Source organism: Phacochoerus africanus, chromosome 7 (assembly GCF_016906955.1).
Source record: "Phacochoerus africanus isolate WHEZ1 chromosome 7, ROS_Pafr_v1, whole genome shotgun sequence".
Classification (NCBI taxonomy): Eukaryota; Metazoa; Chordata; class Mammalia; order Artiodactyla; family Suidae; genus Phacochoerus; species Phacochoerus africanus.
The window spans coordinates 10,071,048-10,089,818 of NC_062550.1; the positions used below are offsets into that span (position 1 = coordinate 10,071,048).

The 18,771-nt window shown below is 54.9% G+C and overlaps 1 protein-coding gene across 4 annotated transcripts in view; it reads right to left on the reverse strand.

The window, feature by feature from the left end:
* The window catches only part of TRIOBP (TRIO and F-actin binding protein), a 61,158-nt gene extending 44,047 nt beyond the window's left edge, over positions 1-17,111 (reverse strand). For 3 of the 4 annotated variants that reach the window (XM_047786313.1, XM_047786318.1, XM_047786314.1), the window contains exons 1-4: positions 15,758-15,915; positions 13,631-13,820; positions 11,883-12,051; positions 2,792-5,210 (exon numbers count right to left, since the gene is read on the reverse strand). In XM_047786313.1, the coding sequence (XP_047642269.1) occupies positions 2,792-5,210; positions 11,883-12,051; positions 13,631-13,820; positions 15,758-15,900 (2,921 nt within the window). In that variant the 5' untranslated portion in view covers positions 15,901-15,915. Of the gene's footprint in view, positions 1-2,791; positions 5,211-11,882; positions 12,052-13,630; positions 13,821-15,757 lie in introns of all 4 variants that reach the window. The other variant, XM_047786315.1, reaches the window with a different exon arrangement.
* Positions 17,112-18,771: the final 1,660 nt, after the last annotated feature.

Sequence of the window (18,771 nt, forward strand, 5' to 3'; positions counted from 1 at the left end):
TGCCACAGCCACAGCAACACAGGATCTGAGCTGCGTCTGTGACTTACACCACAGCTCATGACCACACCAGATCCTTGATCCACTGAGTGGGGCCAGGGATCAAACCTGCATCCTCATGGATACTAGTGCAGGTTCGTTACTGCTGAGCCACAACAGGAGCTTCTAAATAGGTTTTAAAATTTCCTCTTCAGAGAAGGAATGGTTTTCTACTTGGAAAAAGTGCTCTACATTAGGGAAAATTTTAATTATTCAGTAGAGTTATAAAAAACCTTGGCCGTTAGGTAAATAATCTACTTCGCCAAAATACACATGTTAACTAGGCAGTTGTTACCTATCACTTCTACTTCAAGAAAGCCCTTTCAAAAGGGTAAATTATCCACTTGGAAGAGAGCAAAATAAATGGACGTATCTGTGTAAAAATACATGATTAATAAAAGTATAAACATTTGCCAGACGTCTGTTATAAACCCTTCATCTCTCTAAAAGTTATCACGGTAAGAAAAAGAACAAGAAAGAAAATTTAATTTTGGTTGAAAGACCCTGCTAAGTTATCGGATAAAGTCAAAAGTATGCAAATTGACCTCAGACCGAAAATAGTACCAAGGACAAAGAGCCGAAGACAAAGGGGGTGTTGAGGGCAGGGAGACTACTCCGTGTAAGACTCTGAAGGTAGATACACGTCCTACTACGTGCACCGCCTTGGATGAAGCCTAACGTCAACACTGGACTTCAGCTGATGATGATGCATCAGTGTAAGTTTATGGATTGTAAGAAGTGTATCACTTTGGTGGCAGATGATAGCGGGAGTAGCTGCGCCTGGGTAGGAAACGGTGTATAGAGGAAATAGGAAATTTCTGTACTTTCCACCCAATTTTGTTGTGAACCTAAAACTGCTCTAAAAAGCTAAACTGGGAGTTCCCCTTGTGGCTCAGTGGTTCACAAATCCGACTAGGAACCATGAGGTTGCAGGTTCGATCCCTGGCCTTGCTCAGAGGGTTAAGGATCCGGCGTTGCCATGAGCTGTGGTATAGGTTGCAGACACGGCTTGGATCCTGCGTGGCTGTGGCTGTGGCTGTGGTGTAGGCCAGCGACTGTAGCTCCAATTCAACCCCTAGTCTGCGAACTTCCATATGCTGCGGGTGCGGCCCTAAAAGAGGCAAAAAGACCAAAAAAAAAACAAAAAAGCTAAACTGTTCCTGGCTTTTTTTTTTTTAAGAGCCCAAAGAAAGAGTTACGCTAATGCTGGAGCCCCCAAAGGTTGTCACCTGGATAGTAAAGGGATCAAACTTCCTGGAAAAGGAAATGTGAAGAATAAGGGATAAGATTTCTTATGCAGATTCAAACTGAAGAGAAAATGTTGCCTCAGCGACAATAAAAAGAGGAATCGTGGGTGCAAAATATTACCCCCCTTTAAGGTGATGGAAATGTTCTAAAATTAGGCTGGGGAGGAGTTGTGCTGTGGCACAACGGGATTGGCACAGTGGGTCAAGGATCTGGCCTTGCCGCACTGCAGTGTAAGTCTCAGCTGCAACCTGGGTCTGATCCCTGGCCCAGGAGCTCCACGTGCCGCAGGGTCGGCCAAAAAAAAAAAAAAAAAGCGGAAAAAAAACAGGTTGTGGACATGGTTGTACAACTTGGTCTCAGTAAATATACTATAATTTATTGAATTCTACACTGAAAGTTTTGAGACTATCGGATCTACAGTTTTTGTTGTTGTTCTCTTGACCCTACTTAATGGAACTCCTTCAAGACTCTGAGACTGGAACTGCTGGAGAAAGACATCTCAGCCAGCTGAGGAGGACATGCTTCTGTCCCCCACCCCGCTGCTGCAGAAAAGCATATGTTCTGCTGCGTCGCAAATGCCCGTGTGAGCAGAGCCCACTGACCAAGGAGACGCAAAGGATGCTCAGACCCCATGCGCTGTCGCCATGTTCCAGGAAAGGACCATTTAACCTCTACAAAGTCTGTCATTCTGTGAGTTCATTTAAAATATGTGGCTCTGGCCACACTTTTTTGTTTTGTCTTGTTTTGTTTATTTTTTAGGGCCACACCTGCGGCATGTGGAAGTTCCCAGGCAAGGGATCGATTCGGAGCTGTAGCTGTCAGCCTACACCACAGCCACAGCTACGCCAGATCTGAGCCATGTCCTCGACCTGAGCTGCAGCTTGCGGCAGTGCTGGATCCTTAAGCCACTGCGTGAGGCCAGGGATCAGACCTGCGTCCTCACAGATACTATGCTGGGTTCTTAACCCTCTGAGTCACAACGAGAACTTCGGGCCACGTGTTTTAAATCGACACTTCTGTTTTCTGAAATGCGTGAGACAAGTGAGTTTTCTCTGTTAAGGCAGAAAAAAATCATGGACACTCTCTTCTCCCCCACATAAGGTGGGAAAAACAAACTTGGGATTCTCCATCAAACAAAGGTTTTGAGAGTTTAGCATCGTTTAAATGAATGTGCTAACGCTCTAATTTTACTGATGAGGAAACTGAGGCTCAGGGAGGTTAAATCACTTTACCAGGTCGCATAGGTTGGGGAATGGCTTTGACACAGGATTAACCCAGCCAGCCTGACACTTGCTCTTAATCACGAAGTTACGGACAATATCACTTAATTGTCCGAAACAACTCCTCCCACGTGGAAGCAGAGAGGTAAAGTGACTTGCCCAAGGTCACACAGCCAGTAAGTGGCTAAACCCTTTCCTGGCCTGGAACCTAAGCCTCTGAACCTTCTACCTGTCCTGCTGCTGAGCCTCCTCCCCAGCCCACCTGGCTGACCCCACCCTGGGCTCACCTGCGCTCTTGCCCGAAGAGGCGGTCCACCTCTGCGCGGCCAGGGCTGCGGGTGCGGCCCCCGTTGCTGCCCTGGGGCCCTGGCTCCCTCTGCACCAGCCTCCTGGGCGGGGGCAGGTCGGCCAGCACGGTGTACTCCTCCCTCTCCAGGTTGTGCCTGGTCTCTCCCGGGGGTGCTGAGCCCCGGGAGCCCCCCGAGCTGCCTGGCGGAGGGGAGGGCGCCAGGAGCGTTAGGTCACTGGGTGGGTGGCGGGGTGGGGAAGAGGCTCGAGGGGCATCCCGGTGGCCGATGCACACCTGAGGGGGCAGCACCGGGGAGCCATGCAGAGAGTCAGTGGAGGGGGCCAGGCTCTCCATACTGGCCCCAGGGGGATCCTGGAAGAAGAGGGAGGGCTCGGGGGCCTGGCGCGGGGGAGACGAGAAGGAGGGCGCATCGCGGTGCCCGATGCACACAGGGGGCGGGATGTGGGGGGGCTCGTGCAGAGAGTCTGTGGAGGGGACGAGGCTCTCGGTGCTGGCCCTGGGGAGATCCTGGAACAAGAGGGAGGGCTCCGGGGCTTGGCGCGGTGGGGAGGAGGCCCGGGGTGCATCGCGGTACCCGATACACACAGGTGGGGGGAACTGAGGAGGGTCATGCTGGGGGGACTGGTTCTCAGCCTCTGATGTGCCTGGGAGGAAGGGGAAGGGGTCAAACTGGGTGTGGCGAGGCGGGGAGGAGGCCCGGGGGGCGTCTCGGTGTCCAATGCACACGGCTGGGGGCATATAGGGCGGATCATGATGGGGCAATTCAGTCTCAGAGGCATGGGGTTCTGGGAAGAAGGGAAAGGGGTCATGCTGCAAATAACGAGGTGGCGAGGAGGCTCGAGGGGCATCGCGGTGCCCGATGCACACAGCACATGGCGGCTGGGAGGGCTCAGAAGAGGGCGCAGCACGGGGGGCAGGGTGCAGAGGCGAGGAGGTCCAGGAGGCACTGTGGTGGCCTGGGTTTGGGGAGCAGGAGCTGGCCCGGGTAGGGCTGGAGGAGGGCTGGGGCGGGTCACGCTGAGCTGGTCTGATGGGAGACGAGGTCTGAGATCTGTCACCTTGGGTTGGCCGGAGGGCAATGGATGCCCAGGGAACCTCGCTTTGCTTGGAGCGGGATGGCGAGGAGGTTCGGGGGCCATCACTCTGGGTTGGCCGGAGGCGAAAAGAGGCCCAGGGAATGTCTTTGTTGGTTCGATGAGGAGAGGAGCTCCTGGGATTGTTCCGCTGAGCAGAGCGATGGGGAGAGGAGGGCCCGGGGTGGCCCTGTTGGGTGCAGCCCTGAGAGGAGGAGCTTCCAGGATTTTCCCGCTGCGAGGAAGAGGATTTGGGGTTGTCCCGTTGGGTACAAGAGGTTCTGAGGGTGTCCTGCTGAATGCAAGAAGTTCTGGGGCGGCCCCGCTGGGGAGCACAAGTAGGAAGAGGGGTTCGAGGGTTGTCCTGGGGGGTAGAGGAGGTTCTGGAATTGTCGTGTTGGGTGGCTCTGGGGGGAGAAGAAACTTGAGGATGATTTCGTTGCATGGACATGGTCCTGGGGGTGTCCCGTTGGGTGATTCTTGAGGGGGAGGATGATCTGGGGGTATCCTGTGGGGTCGATGAGGTCCTAGCGGTGTCCCTTTGGGTGACTCTTGAAGGAGAGGATGCTCTGGGGGTGATCTGCTGCGTGGACGAGGTCCTGGGGGTGTCCCTTTGGGCGACTCTTGAGGGAGAGGACACTCTGGGGGTGTTTCGCAGTGCGGATGAGGTCCTGGGGGCATCCCTTGGGGAGATTCTTGAGGGAGAGGATGCTCTCGGGGTGTCCTGCGGGGTGGACGAGGTCCTGGGGGCATCCCTTGGGGCGATTCTTGAGGGAGAGGATGCTCTCGGGGTGTCCTGTGGGGTGGACGAGGTCCTGGAGCTGTCCCTTGGGGTGATTCTCGAGGGAGAGGACGCTCTGGGGGTGTTCCGCTGTGTGGATGAGGTCCTGGAGGTGTCCTGTGGGGTGGACGAGGTCCTGGGGGCATCCCTTGGGGCGATTCTTGAGGGAGAAGATGCTCTCGGGGTGTCCTGTGGGGTGGACGAGGTCCTGGAGCTGTCCCTTGGGGTGATTCTTGAGGGAGAGGACGCTCTGGGGGTGTTCCGCTGTGTGGATGAGGCTCTGAGGTTATCCCGTGGGGCGATTCCCGGGGGCGAGGAGGCTCGGGGGATATGGAGCTGTGTGGAAGCGGTCTGGGCCACATCCCTTTGGGCAGAGTGATGGAGAGGGGAAGCCTGGGGAGTGGCACTTCGAGGTCCGCTCTGTGCCGAGGGAGAGGCCTGGTCCCCCGCTGGCCGGTGCCGCTCCAAGGAGAAGTACCCACTCTCTCCCCGGAGCTTTGCCCAGTGCTGGCCAGTGCTTCGGCCCCCGCCGCCGCCGATGCCTAGAGAGTGAAGAGGCAGGTTCAAGGGCAGAGGTCCAGGCAGCTCCCACATCCTACCTTTCTGGGTCCCCTGGGACAGATGAGTGGGGCAGAGCCCACACTGTCTTCCTAGAAGACCCACTGCCCTTACCACACAGCTCCAGCCCTCTGAGCCAAGCAGACTGCAGGGAGCTTAGATGCCACTCTGAAGCTGAGGTCAGGAATTTGAAATCGAAGCCCAAGCTGACTCAGTAAATGAGCTTGGGCTCCAGAGCCAAGGGTCACATAGCCTGGGGGTCCACGAACAAGTCAGAAAAGAACAAACTCCTGGAGAGCAGCTTGACAATAGCCTGTGTGACTCCAGAACAGGAGAGGTGGCTCTAACAGCAGCTATCTAACAATTGACATTTCTGTTCTGTTCGTTTTGTTTTGTTTTTTCTTTTCTTTTTGTCTTTTTGTCTTTTTACGGCCGCACCTAAGGCATATGGAGGTTCCCAGGCTAGGGGTCGAATCGGAGCTGTAGCCACCGGCCTACACCACAGCCACGGCAATGCGGGATCTGAGCCGCATCTGCGACCTACACCACAGCGCATGGCAACGCCGGATCCTTAACCCACTGAGCAAGGCCAGGGATGGAACCCGCAACCTCATGGTTCCTAGTCGGATTCATTTCCGCTGCACCATGACGGGAACTCCCCTCTTTTTTCTTTTTAAGGCATATGGAAGCTCCCGGACTAGGGATCAAATGGCAGCTGCAATGAAGCCTATGCCACAGCCACATCCACCACCACATGGGATCCGAGCTGCATCTGTGACGTGGTAATGATAGATCCTTAATCAGAGATCAAACCTGCATCCTCGAAGACACTACATCGAGTTCTTAACCCAGTGAGCCACAGTGGGAACTCTTCCATTTCTGTTCTGCTTCCTGAGATTGGACTCGGAAAATCCCCCATTTCCTCTATTGAGACTTTCTGGTGTGACAGCTCTAACAAGTTCTTTTTGTGAACCAGCAGCATCAGCCTCATCTGGGGTTTTGTTAGAGATACAGAATCTCAGGGAGTTCCCTTCATGGCTCAGTGGTTAACAATCCCGACTGGGATCCATGAGGATGGGGGTTCGATCCCTGGCCTCCCTCAGTGGGTTAAGAATCTGACATTGCCGTGATGTGGTATAGGTTGTAGATGAGACTCGGATGGCTGTGGGGTAGGCCGGCAGTAGCTCCGATTCAACCCCTAGCCTGGGAAATTCCATGTGCTGCGGGTACGGCCCTAAAAAACAAAACAAAACAAAAAAAAAGAAGAAGAAAGAAAAGAAAAAGAAATACGGAATCTCAGATCCCACTACGGATGGACCACATCAGAATCCACATTTTAGGAGTTCCCGTCGTGGCACAGTGGTTAACGAATCCGACTAGGAACCATGAGGTTGCGGGTTCCGTCCCTGCCCTCGCTCAGTGGGTTAACAATCTGGCGTTGCCGTGAGCTGTGGTGTAGGTTGCAGACGTGGCTCGGATCCCGTGTTGCTGTGGCTCTGGCGTAGGCCGGTGGCTACAGCTCCAATTCGACCCCTAGCCTGGGAACCTCCATATGCCGCGGGAGCAGCCCAAGAAATAGCAAAAAGACAAAAAAAAAAAAAGAATCCACATTTTAATAAGATTCCGAGGTGATCTGCATGCCTGTAAAAGTTTAAGAAGCCCTGATCCAAGGATTGATGTAACCCCCTAAAGAGTGACCCCCTCACAACTCCCATCCCCAGGAAGGGGCCTCCATGATCTTAGTGTCACCTTCCACCTGCCTCTGTCCCTTGGTCACCAAGCTTGTGGTGGCCACCAGCTTGTTTGCATGTCCCTGGGCTTGTGCTTTAGGAAGGAGGTAAAGGGTATTGTGGCCTCATCTTGAAGGAGCCACGACTGCCTTCATTAAAAACTGTGCTCAAAGTTCCCTGGTGGCCTAGCGGGTAAGGATCTGGTGTTTTCACTGCTGTGGCTTAGGTCAATCCCTCGCTGGGAAACTCCCCATGCTGTGGGTGTGGCTGCAAAAATAAAAAAATAAAATAAAATAAAATAAAATAAAATAAAAGCCATGCTTAAGTTTCCCTCTTCTCGCACTGCGACACCTCTGCCTCCTCTAAACTCTCTGAGCGGGTGTCCCTGGAGTCTTGAGCTCCCAGCATCCAGCGAGGAGCTGGAACCACACACCAAGCAGCACTTCAGGGTGGCATTTTTGTTGCCTGAGGGACTGACGTCCCACGATGTTCTGCCTGCTTCTCACCCACCTCCTCCCTTCCCCCGCCTCAGCTACCCTCCTTTCTCACCTGGACGCTTGTGGTCACCCCAAATTGTGCCCTCGGGGCCCAAGGTCATCGTCCTAGCCAGGGAGAGCCTTTCCAAAAGTAAACCTGGCTAGACCACCCCTGCTGACAAGGAGAGATGGAGACCTAGCCACCTAGTTGGGAGAAATGCACTGATGAGTCCTGAATTGGATCCTGAAACAGGAAAGGGATACTTGTGGAAAAACAGTGAATCCAGATAAAGTCTCTAGGAGTTCCCGTCATGGCTCAGTGGTAATGAACCCGACTAGTACCCATGCGGATTCGGGTTCAATCCCGGACCTCGCTCAGTGGGTTAAGGATCTGGCTTTGCCAGTGAGCGGTGATATAGGTCGCAGACTCGGCTTGGATCTGGCGTTGCTGTGGCTGCGGTGTAGGCTGGCGCTACAGCTCTGATTCGACCCCTCGCCTAGGAACTTTCATGTGCCACAGGTTTGGCTGTAAAAAGAAACCAGCAAAAACAAAAACACACTCAAAAACAAAAAACTACTTCTGAGACTCCCAACTGCACTTGGAATAAAATCCAGGCATTTCCCATGGTTAGCAAGGCTCTGCCAGGCCGCCCAGCTCCCTGCGCGTAGAGGCGTCACCACCTTGTTTTCCACTGTGTCCACTGGGCTTAGAAAATTGCCTAGCACACCATAGTGTTCAAAAATATGGTGCCACCACCTTCCAGCTCTGAGTTCTGCCTCATCCTGGAGTCTTCCCGCTCTTTGAGCACGGCTGCTGGATGAGAAGGCCTTTGCTGCCAGTCCCAGTGGCTCCCAGCTGGGTCAGCAGCCCCAGCCCCGTTTCTACCCTTTCCACCCGTCACAAGATCCCACCAGGATCTGACCTCACTCCTGCGGCCCCCTGACTGCGCCCATGAAGCAGGCACTGCAGATGTGCCAGGGCATCTGCGTTTGTCCCTCAGCCAGCCGGGCTCTGCCCCATGGAGAGAGCTTTGCAAACTGGCAGGTACCCCGAGAGGGATGCAAGGAATTTCCAGCATCTTGGACTTGGCTAATCCCCCCCAGTCCTCAGCCCCCTGCTGCAATTTGGGAACCTGCCACCAGGTAGACAGTGGTGACTGCCTTTGATCCAGCAGGTCACGTAGTGAGGGTCCTCCATCCCACTGCCCGTGTTTAAGAACAAGAAAGCAGGTGGCAGGTATTTAGTATAAAATTCCACCACCTCTCGGGCCATTTACACTGGGGAGGCATTTGGTCTCCTTATGTTGTCACTTCTTCCCACACACCCTCTCCCCAGATGCTTACAGGACACGGCAGTGGGGGTGGGATGCTGACAAGATCAGATTTTGCCCCCCGCACCCGAAGCATATGGAGTTCCCAGGCCAGGGATCAGATTCGACCTGCACGTATGACCTATACTGCAGCTGTGCCAATGCCAGGTCCTTTAACCCACTGTGCCAGGCCAGGGATCAAACCTGCGTCCTGGAGCTACAGAAACCCTGATTCCATTGCGCCAGAGCAGAGACCCCTGATTAAGGTTTTTAAAGATGGTTTTGGAGTTCCCACTGTGGTGCACCCGGTTAAGAATCTGGAATTGCCGCCCCTGTGGTGTAGGTTGCAGCGGCAGCTCGGATTGGATCCCTGGCCCGGGAACTTCCATATGCTGCAGGTGTGGCCAAAAAAAAAAAAAAAAAAAAGATGGCTTGGAGTCCCTTTGCGGCACAGGGGGTTATGGATCCAGCACTGTCACTCCAGTGGCCCGAGTGGCTGCTGTGGCCACGGCTGTGGGTTTGATCCCTGGACCGGGAACTTACACAGGCCCCAGGCACGGCCAGAAAAAAAAAAGATGGCTTAGCTGCTGGGGGAGAATGGGCTTCACTATATCGTATATCTGAAGTGGATCTAAGACAGCAAACCAACCATACTTCTATAAAAATAAATACGTACTTAATGAATGAGTCAAATAAAGATTGCTATGTTGGGAGTTTCCATTGTGGCACAGCAGAAACGAATTCGACTAGGAATCCTGAGGTTGCAGGTTCGATCCCTGGCCTTGCTCAGTGGGTTAAGGATCCGGCATTGCCATGAGCTGTGGTGTAGGTCACAGATGCGGCTCGGATCTGGTGTTGCCATGGCTGTGGCTCGGATTGGACCCCTAGCCTGGGAACCTTGATATGCCGAGGATGCAGCCCTTAAAAAAAAAGAATGCTGTGTTGAGTTTGGGGTGCTCCACCCCGTGGAGAGGGTGTGGTACAGTTGAACTAAAGTTCAGGGGAGAAATTAAGTCCAGGGACGGAGACTCAGGAGAGAGCGATTTTTTTCCAGACAGTCTTGAAAACCAAGGTGGCTGAGAGCGCAGGGAGAGAACAGAGGGGCCCTGGGGTGTCTGGCATTGGAAGGTTGGCGGAGGAGGAGACACCGCAAAGGAGAGTGAGGAGTAGCCAGTGAGGAGGTGCTGGCAATGGATTTTTAGCAGCAAGACCCGGAAAGGAGGCTGTGTCCTCCCCGGAGCATGACACGGAGGCACGTGGCCAGTCTGCCCCAGGCTGGGATGCTGAGCGGCCACTTGATTAAGGTGGCGTCTGCCAGATCGTCCCATCCCAAGGCTGCCTTTTCCCTCTGTAATCGACGTGTACTCTGAGGGGTGATACTTGGAGACCGTGTGACTATCCTGTTCCCTGACAATTTTCACTCAGGAATTTAGCATCAGCTGGTGATTCGTGCCTGAACCAGTCATCACTAGAGTGGCTACAGTAATCCCTTGAAGTGGTTTCTCATCCCTCAGCCTCACCCTGCTTTAATTCATCCTTCACACCCTTGCCCTAGTGAAAATCTTTTTTTTTTTCTTCTTTTTAGGGCCACACCTGCGGCATATGGAAGTTCCTAGGCCAGGGACTGAATTGGAGCTGCAGCTGCCAGCCTATGCCACGGCCACAGCCACACCAGATCGGAGCCGCTTCTGCAACCCGCAACGCAGCTTGTGGTCATGCCAGACCCTTCACACACTGGGCAAGGCCAGGGATCGAACCCACATCCCTATGGAGACGAGTCCGGTTCTTAACCCACTGAGCCACAATGGGAACTCCCCCTAGTGACACTCTTTAAGACACAGGACGAATTACATCACTCCTCTTCTCCAAAATATTCCATGGCTCCCTACTACTTACAGAAGAAGGTCCAAACTCCTTGGCTAGACTCTTGAGGCCCCGAATGGTCAGCCCTAACTGTACAGCCCCGTCTTTGCTGCAGTGTCTGAAGCAGAATGCTCCCTTTTCACACCTCCGAGACTTTCCCCAGCTATTTCCTCAGCTACAGTGCCACTTCCAGAAGCTGTTCCCCTGTGAGTCCTCCCCCCGCTGGAGCGAAGCTCTTTCTCCTCTGCCCCCGCCCCCACCCCCAGCCCTTCTCGCAGCCCGACAGGACAGTTGTTTCTGCATTTCCTCTGTTTGGAGCTGCTGATCGTCAGCTCCTGTCTGTTTGCTTTACTAGATGATGAGTTTTCCGGGGCAGGGACCATGTCTGACTCCTCCTGAACACCCAGTGTGTCTAGCATCAGGTCTTACATAGGTTAGTGCTCGTGTGTTTGTTGATTGAATGCTACAGGAGCCGTGGGAAGCCCCCTGGGATTCGAACACGGATGCCCTGGCCCCACGCTCCCAAATCTTGATGATGCTAAAGACACAGACCAGGAGGCAACACAGTGCAGTAGTGATGGGGGATCCAAATTTTGGAGCTCAGCCTCCTGGGTTCACATACCAGCGAGATGCTGACCAGTGTCAGGGGCATCTGTGGCCTTGGTCTAACAGGAAGCCTTTTCCTTTTCTGGGGAACATCTCCCTGATTTGCCTTGAGCCATCTGTTCCCCCCGCCCCCGTCTCTCAGACCATGAGGTTTGTACAAGGGGCTGATCTTATCCCCCTGATCACTAGGTTAGAGAACCCTTCCCACGACATCAGCGACATCTACAGGAAAGACTGTGCCCTCTTACTATGGGAGTTGAAAATTTAGTAGGCTATAGCCTGGCACTGCTGCTGCCCATCCTGCCACTCTCAAGGGAAGATCTGGTTGAGAAAGAAGCCAACAAAGAAGAAAGCAGAGTGAAGACCTGATTACTGAGGCCATTTGAACACCTGGATACAGCCATGCCTGAAGTCATTCTCTTAGACTATTACTTAGCCAGTTTCTGCCACTTGCAACCTGAAGATCCTAACCCACCAGCTGCGAGATGATGCATTTAGAGCAGACTGTTCCATAATTATATGGGAACCGTTACTGTTATTAAGACTCAAGCCACCGAAGTAGCTTTCTCTAGCCCACATGGCCAGAGAAATGGCTCTCTGGTTCCCAGACTCCCCGCCATCACCACACCCGTGGTCAAAGGGACCAACCTGGCCTGGCAAAAGGTACTCACCCTCCTTTCTCTGGCCTGCAGTGTCTCCTCCCACAGGGGACCGGGTGACGAGAGGAGGAGCCCTTCGAGCACCATCTGCTCTTGGCCCCTCCTGGGGCTTCCGTGGGATCATCACAGCGAACTTGTCCCCACTGGGGGCCTCCTCCTGCCTCTCAACAGTGTCCCAGTCCTGCCAGGGGAAGGGAGGAGAAAGCGTGTTCAGAGAGGAAGGAGAGAGAGCCCGGGGCCTGCACCCCCAGCAAGAGATGTGCAGGAGGAAGGGAAAGGAACTGTCACTGAAAGAGCACCTACTGTATACCCAGACCTGTGTATACCTAGGGCTGTGCTGGGCTTTTTTTTTTTTTTTTTTTTGTCCTCCCTGAGGCATATGGAGTCCCCAGGCCAGGGATTTGAATCTGAGCCGTTGTTGTGACCTACACCACAGCTTCAGCAACGCCAGATCCTTAATCACCAGGCCGGGTATCAAACCCGCGTCCCTTTCACTACAGAAACACCGTCAATCTTACTGCACCACAGCGGGAACTCCTGTGCTGCGCTCTTTGCAGGTGTTAACTCAGCGAATCATCAGTCAGCCCTGTGAGGGAGGCACATCCATTGGAGCTAAGAACTTGCCCGAAGTCACAGCTGGGAAATGGTTTATTTGGGAGGGGACCTGAGCCCAGAGCAGTCGGACTCCATGTGGTAGGAGGGCCTTGGCATAATGTCCCCCTACCCCACCCCAGAGACACCCCCAAGGTCCGAAGAGAGGTAGGTGGAGTCGGAGTCTAGCCCCATCACTTCCCAAATGTGTGCGCTCAAGGAAGTCACTTCCCTTCTCTGAGTCTCAGATTTCTTGTCCCAAGATGGGGCCATAAAAGTGTCTACCTCAGAGTGGGGTGGTGAGCCTTCTGGGGACAATGCCTGCAGGGCTGGGTTCTTATTTTATTTTATTTTATTTTTTATTTTTAGGGCTGAACCTGCAGCATATGGAAGTTCCCAGGCCAGGGGTCGAATCGGAGCTGCAGTTTTCAGCCTACACCACAGCCATAGCAACACAGGATCCAAGCCATATCTGCGACCTACACTACAGCTCATGGCAATGCCGGGTCCTTTAACCCAGGGATCGAACCCACGTCCTCATGGACACTAGTAGGGTTCATTACTGCTGTGCTGCAATGGGAACTCGAGGGCTGGGTTGTTTTATTCTGCGTCTTACCACTCCCCCTTAGGGTCTCTCGGATGGCCTGCCTCTTCTGTCCTGGGTCAGACCTTTGAGGGGTGAATGGCCCTGGAAGTTGCCAAGGGTCCTCTTCTGGCTAAATGGCCAAGCCCTTGCCAGGCCCCCTGGCCTGCTCTGTCTCTTGGAGATGTATGCCAGGGCTGGTCATGGCATTCGGTGATGTGTGACCAGGCCTAGGGACAGTCCCTTCTTGCTCCGGATACCACACCCTCTGTGAATGGAGAGTTTCCGGCAGCCCGAGCCCACTGGTTAATCACTGGTTAATCAGGGAGCCCACTGGTTAATCAGTTGGAGCTCCCTGCCAACTGAAAAGCCTTCTTCCCTCTTTTCATAGCCAGACACTTAGCCCCCTGGGCCAGCCCCTGCAGAGGCCCCTGCCCCTCCCAGGTGTGTGGCCTGGGGCAGCCTAAGGGGCTGGCTTAGTCTCCAGGAGACCTCTGCTCAGCCATGTCTGGATGTTTGGGTGGGACCCCAGGGCTGGCCTGGGGCAGAGACCTACTCTTTCCGTGGCCTCCCGTGCCCATCTCACCACGGAGGACGAGTTGCTGGTATCATCAGGGGCGTCACCGTCAGGGCTGGAGCTGGCACCAGAGTCAAGGTTCTCGTTGAAGCTGCTACACGGGGAGGCGGCCAGGCCCTCCAGGTAGGGTACTGCCTCAGGTTCCCGGCTTCTGGGGGCAGCTGTGAGGCCCTCAGCAGGGAGCCCTGCTGATGGGCCCCTGGGAGAGGAGACAGACCCATGACTTTTTCGCCTCTGAGTAATGGGAATTGAGGAATAACACGCCACCACCACCCAGGTACACACACACACACACACACACACACACACACACACACACACACACACACCCTTCACGTTAGCCTGGGGGAGGGAGCCCACACCAAGGGCTCTCCATGGGGTTGGGCTCTTTACATGGGCTGCCTTGTTTAACTCCAACAGACTCCCTTGGATGTGAGTGTCATGATTCCCATTTTACAGATGGAAAAACTGAGGCTCAGAGAGGTTAAGGGACTGGCCAAAGTCACAGAGCTAGGAAAAGGCAGAGATGCATAGATTGGGAACCAGGGCTATAGCCCCAGCCCCGACCAGGTCACTGGAGCGGGAGAGAAGACCCCAAGCTGAGTAAGACTAAGAAGACAGAATCATGCTGGACTAATGGGGGACCTTGAGAGGTAGCAGGGCTCCAGGGGCAGTGACAGGGCCACCCGTCTGGATGCCAAGGGAGGGAGTTATAGTGAAAGCCCTGCTTTAAAAAAGCCACTTGAGGAGTTCCTGTAATGGCGCAGTGGTTAACAAATCCAACTAGGAACCATGAGGTTGGGGTTCAATCCCTGGCCTTGCTCAGTGGGTTAAGGATCCGGCATTGGTGTAGGTCACAGACGCGGCTTGGACCCTGTATTGTTGTGACTCTGGCATAGGCCGGTGGCTACAGCTCCGATTGGACCCCTAGACTGGGAACCTCCATATGCCGTGGGAACCGCCCTAGAAAAGGCAAAAAGACAAAAAAAAAAAATCCAGTTAATTACAGTTGCCGGCATCCTCAAAGACTGACCCACAGACTGGCTGCAAGATAGAAATGGGTGATGACCTTTAAAGAGGTCTGTGGTCAAGTAAGTCTAAGACATATTACATACTTCTCCTAGCTCCCTTGCCCCGAAGCACAATGCATGCTAGCAAACTAAAGCCTCTGACAAGTCCTGCAGGAAAAGATATTCAAACTCGTTTATCTCAGACTTTCTGAAACATATTTGACGGTAGAGCTGGTTTTGTTTTGTTTTGTTTTTTTAAAGTAATTCCTACCTATAAGAAACACATGTTCCCAAAGCAATGCTGATTTGATTCAATCCCTCTTCATTTTTGTTTGTCTTTTTAGGGCCGCACTGAGGCACATGGAGGTTCCCAGGCTAGGGGTCTCATCAGAGCTGTAGCCAACAGCCTACACCACAACCACAGCGACATCTGTGAGGTGCACCTGCCACCTACACCACAAGCTCACGGCAATACCTTATCCTTAACCCACTAAGTGAGGCCAGAGATCGAATCCGCGTCCTCGTGGATGCTAGCTGGGTTCATTAACCACTGAACCACAATGGGAACTCCTCCCTCTTCGTTTTTAAACAGGGAAACTGAGATAGAAAAAAAGAGGGAATTACTTGCCCAAGGTCCCACAGCCCATCAGGAAGGGTGCTGAAGCTGCAACCCAGGTTTCGAGACCCTCAGCCATGCCGTGCCAACTTCAGTGCAACTCAGGCCCCAGGGTACAGGTAACCCCAGAGCCTGGATCAGGGCATGGTCAGGCAGGTGGGCGATAAAAAGTGCCCTGGGTCAGGATTCGTGTGACTCAACACAAGTGCCCCGGGTGCCGAACCTGTTCAATCTTTTAAAGTTGTGCAAAGGGAACCAGGAAATGTGAGCAGGCTGTGGGCCATGCCACCGCAGGGTGGGTGCACAGTTGCTCTGTCCCCTGAGCCGAGGCCCAAGGAACATGCCCCCTCTGCCTGTGCCCAGGCTGAGTAGACTGACCATGTGACCCACACACGCCAGCAGCCATCAGACGGAAGCTGCCATCAGGAAGGGGCATGGGGTGGGATGGCTGAGGGCTTCCTACGCCCCCCCCCCCAGGAGCCCCTCCAAAGACCCCAGGGTTCTACCCACCTCTCGGACAGGCAGCCGTGGGTTGAGGCACGGAGTGGATCCTCAGGGGCAGGCAGGGGGCAGCGGGGCAGGTCGCAGTAGGGTGCCTCAGTGCTTGGAGGGCTCCCAGGTTCCTGAGACAGAGTTGAGAGGAGGCAGCTCATCGCCCACGTGGGGGCTCCCCTCCCCCGGTGCAGCCCCTCCCCCACAGGCGCCGTGGAAGCCTCCAGGCAGCTCGTGCTGGGATCTCCACTTCTCAGCGAGAGCTGTCCATCAGACTGGAAGCGCCCCTGGGAACCCAAGCTGGGGGCTGGCTGGGGCTTACAGGTATGTGCATGCGCACACGTGTACAGGTATGCGTGCGTTGAAAGGCTTGCGTGTGTGCAAGTGTGCCCATGTGCACGCGTGTGCGCATGTCCCAAGGGTACACTGATGCGTCTGTTTGCATAAGTGCATGTATGTTTATGTATACATGTTTCTAAGCACACCATCAGTGCACCCACTCGACGTGTGTACACATGTATGTTGCCACGTATATGTGAATGCTGCCAGAGGACAGGAGGTGCACAAACAGACCCCAAAACGGTCATCTGTCACCAGGACGCAAGGACGAGGAGGGAGGGGGAGGGGGACGCGGAAGCCACCCGGAGAATGAAGGAAAGGCTGGAGGAGGAAGAAGCAGTCTGAGAGGAGGAGGGAGAGGGGAAAGCAGCCTTGAAGGACCGGAGATTTGCCTTCCCAAAGGAGGGCCGGGGGCTCCAGGGCTGGAAGGTCAAGGCCCCAGGGGTGGGGGCGGGGGCCCTGAGCCACCTGCCGGCTGCGCTCTCCTTCCTGCCCTGAGCAGGGCCACTCCTGCAAAGGCTGGTGCTGGGCTCACCCGGGGGGAACGGCTGCTCACCTCCAGGAGGGCCCCCCCAATCCCTCCCCACCTTCTGGGATGGCAGGTCCCCCCCCCACCTAGGGGTGGGGGACAACGGCCACAGCACCCTGCATCCTGCCTCCTCTCGGGTTACCTGGGCGGCGGGCTCCGGCCGTGGCGGCGGCTGGCGTCTGTCAGCACCCTCGTCCCCGGGGGGCTCCGGCTCAGGCCCCCACGCTGCCGCCCTCCCAGGCCCCAACTCTGGGCCGTGGCGGCGGCGGCCGAGGCAGCAGAAACCTTAGAGGGGCCAGCTGCGGGAGCAGGGGCCCCTCATTACTGTTTCATAAGCCGGGGCCCAGCCAAGAACAATGCAGGACATGAAACCGCAGGAACCTGATCCTCCAGGCTCACCTGAGAGCGGGCCAGGCGGGGCCCTGGGCGTGAGCTCCCCGGGGACCCTGGAGCCCAGAACCAGGGCGGAGGCCACAGCCTGGCCACAGCCCCGGGGTGGGCAGAGTCCCAGGGTTCTGAGCAGATCGCCACTATGGGATCTGGGCAGTGCCGAGGAGTGGGTCTGGGGTATCCGCCATGCCACCCAAGCCAGAGAAGGCCTGTCTGGGTTCGGTTTCGCCCCCTGCCCTGGAGCCAGATTCTGATCAGCACAGGGTATTGGGAGGTGTCAGATCTGCAGCCCGGCCTGGCGCCTTGGCTGCCCTGGGGACCTCACCGGGTGAATAAGGAGGCACGAGCTCCCTGGGCACTGGGCATCCTCAGGGGGTCCCCTCCCAGCTGGGCCCAGCAGGACCCCCAGCCTGTCACGGCACCTTTGTCCTGCTGTCACTTCCAGCCCCCATCACTACCCACTACCCGCAGGAGTAGGCCCAGCTCTGATTTCCTGTCTGGCGGGTCAGCACAGGCTCTGGCCCCAGACAGACCTCAGGGCCAATCCTGGCGCCTCCACTTCCCAGCTGGGTGACCTCAGCCTGGTGGCTTTTCTCTCTGAGCCTGGTTTTCTCATCCACAAAGGCGAATGATTAATGGACCCACTTCCTAGGGGGGGTTATGAGAAATAAATGAGTTAATACTTGTAATGGGCTTAGAACAGTGCCTGGTCTATACATTCTAAATATAGTAAATAATGTAAGAACATCTGATAGACGTTTATTAGTGTTAAATCAATAGACTTAAATACACTTGACTAGATAGATTGAAAGGAATGCGAGGGGCCTGGCACACAGCAAGACCCTCCCACCTAGCCCCTCCCCCCTCCCTCCAGAACCTGGCACGGCCTGGTCTAGGCTGTGTGATGTCCAGAGATAAGCCCTCCCCCCACCTCCCAGGCTGGGAGATTCGGCTGAGAGCTGAGCAGAGATGCATCGGGGAGCCCAGGATCCTAGGGGAGCTGGAGCGAGCTTCTGGGAGAGCGTCACTCTGGGATCTGGGGCCATTTCTGCATATTCTTTTTCTTTCTCTTTTTGCATTTTAGGGCTGCATCCACAGCATGTGCAGGTTCCCAGGCTAGGGGTGGAATCAGAACTGCAGCCACCAGCCTACACCACAGCCACAGCAACTCAGGATCCGAGCCACGTCGGCAAGCTATACCACAGCTCACAGCAACACCAGATCCTTAACCCACTGAGAGAGGTCAAGGATCAAACCCGCAACCTCATGGTTCCTAGTTGGATTTGTTTCTGCTGCGCCACAATGGGAACTCCAATTTCTGCACATTCTAATGTAGGTGATACCCTGGTGGTACATTTGCATCCCCTCAGGGATCTAGCTGGGGAATGCGCTGCTCCATCCAGGCTGGGGGATGGGGTGAGGGGGTTTGGGGTTGTTTTTTTTTGGTTGCTCCCGAGGTATGCTGAAGTTCCCCAGCCAGGGATCGAACCTGTGCCAGAGCAGCGAGCCGAGCTGCTGCAGTGACAATCCGGGATCATTCACCTTCTAAGCTACAAAGGAACCCTGGGAGATGGCTTTTTGGGGGGGGGGGCTGAACCCTCAGCATATGGAGGTTCCCAGGCAAGGGGCAAATGGGAGCTGCAGCTGCCAGCCTACACCACAGCCAGCAACACAGGATCTGAGCCACGTCTGTGACCTCCACCACAGCTCACTGCCACACCAGATCCTTTACCCACCGAGCGAGGCCAGGGATCGAACCTGCATCTTCATGGAT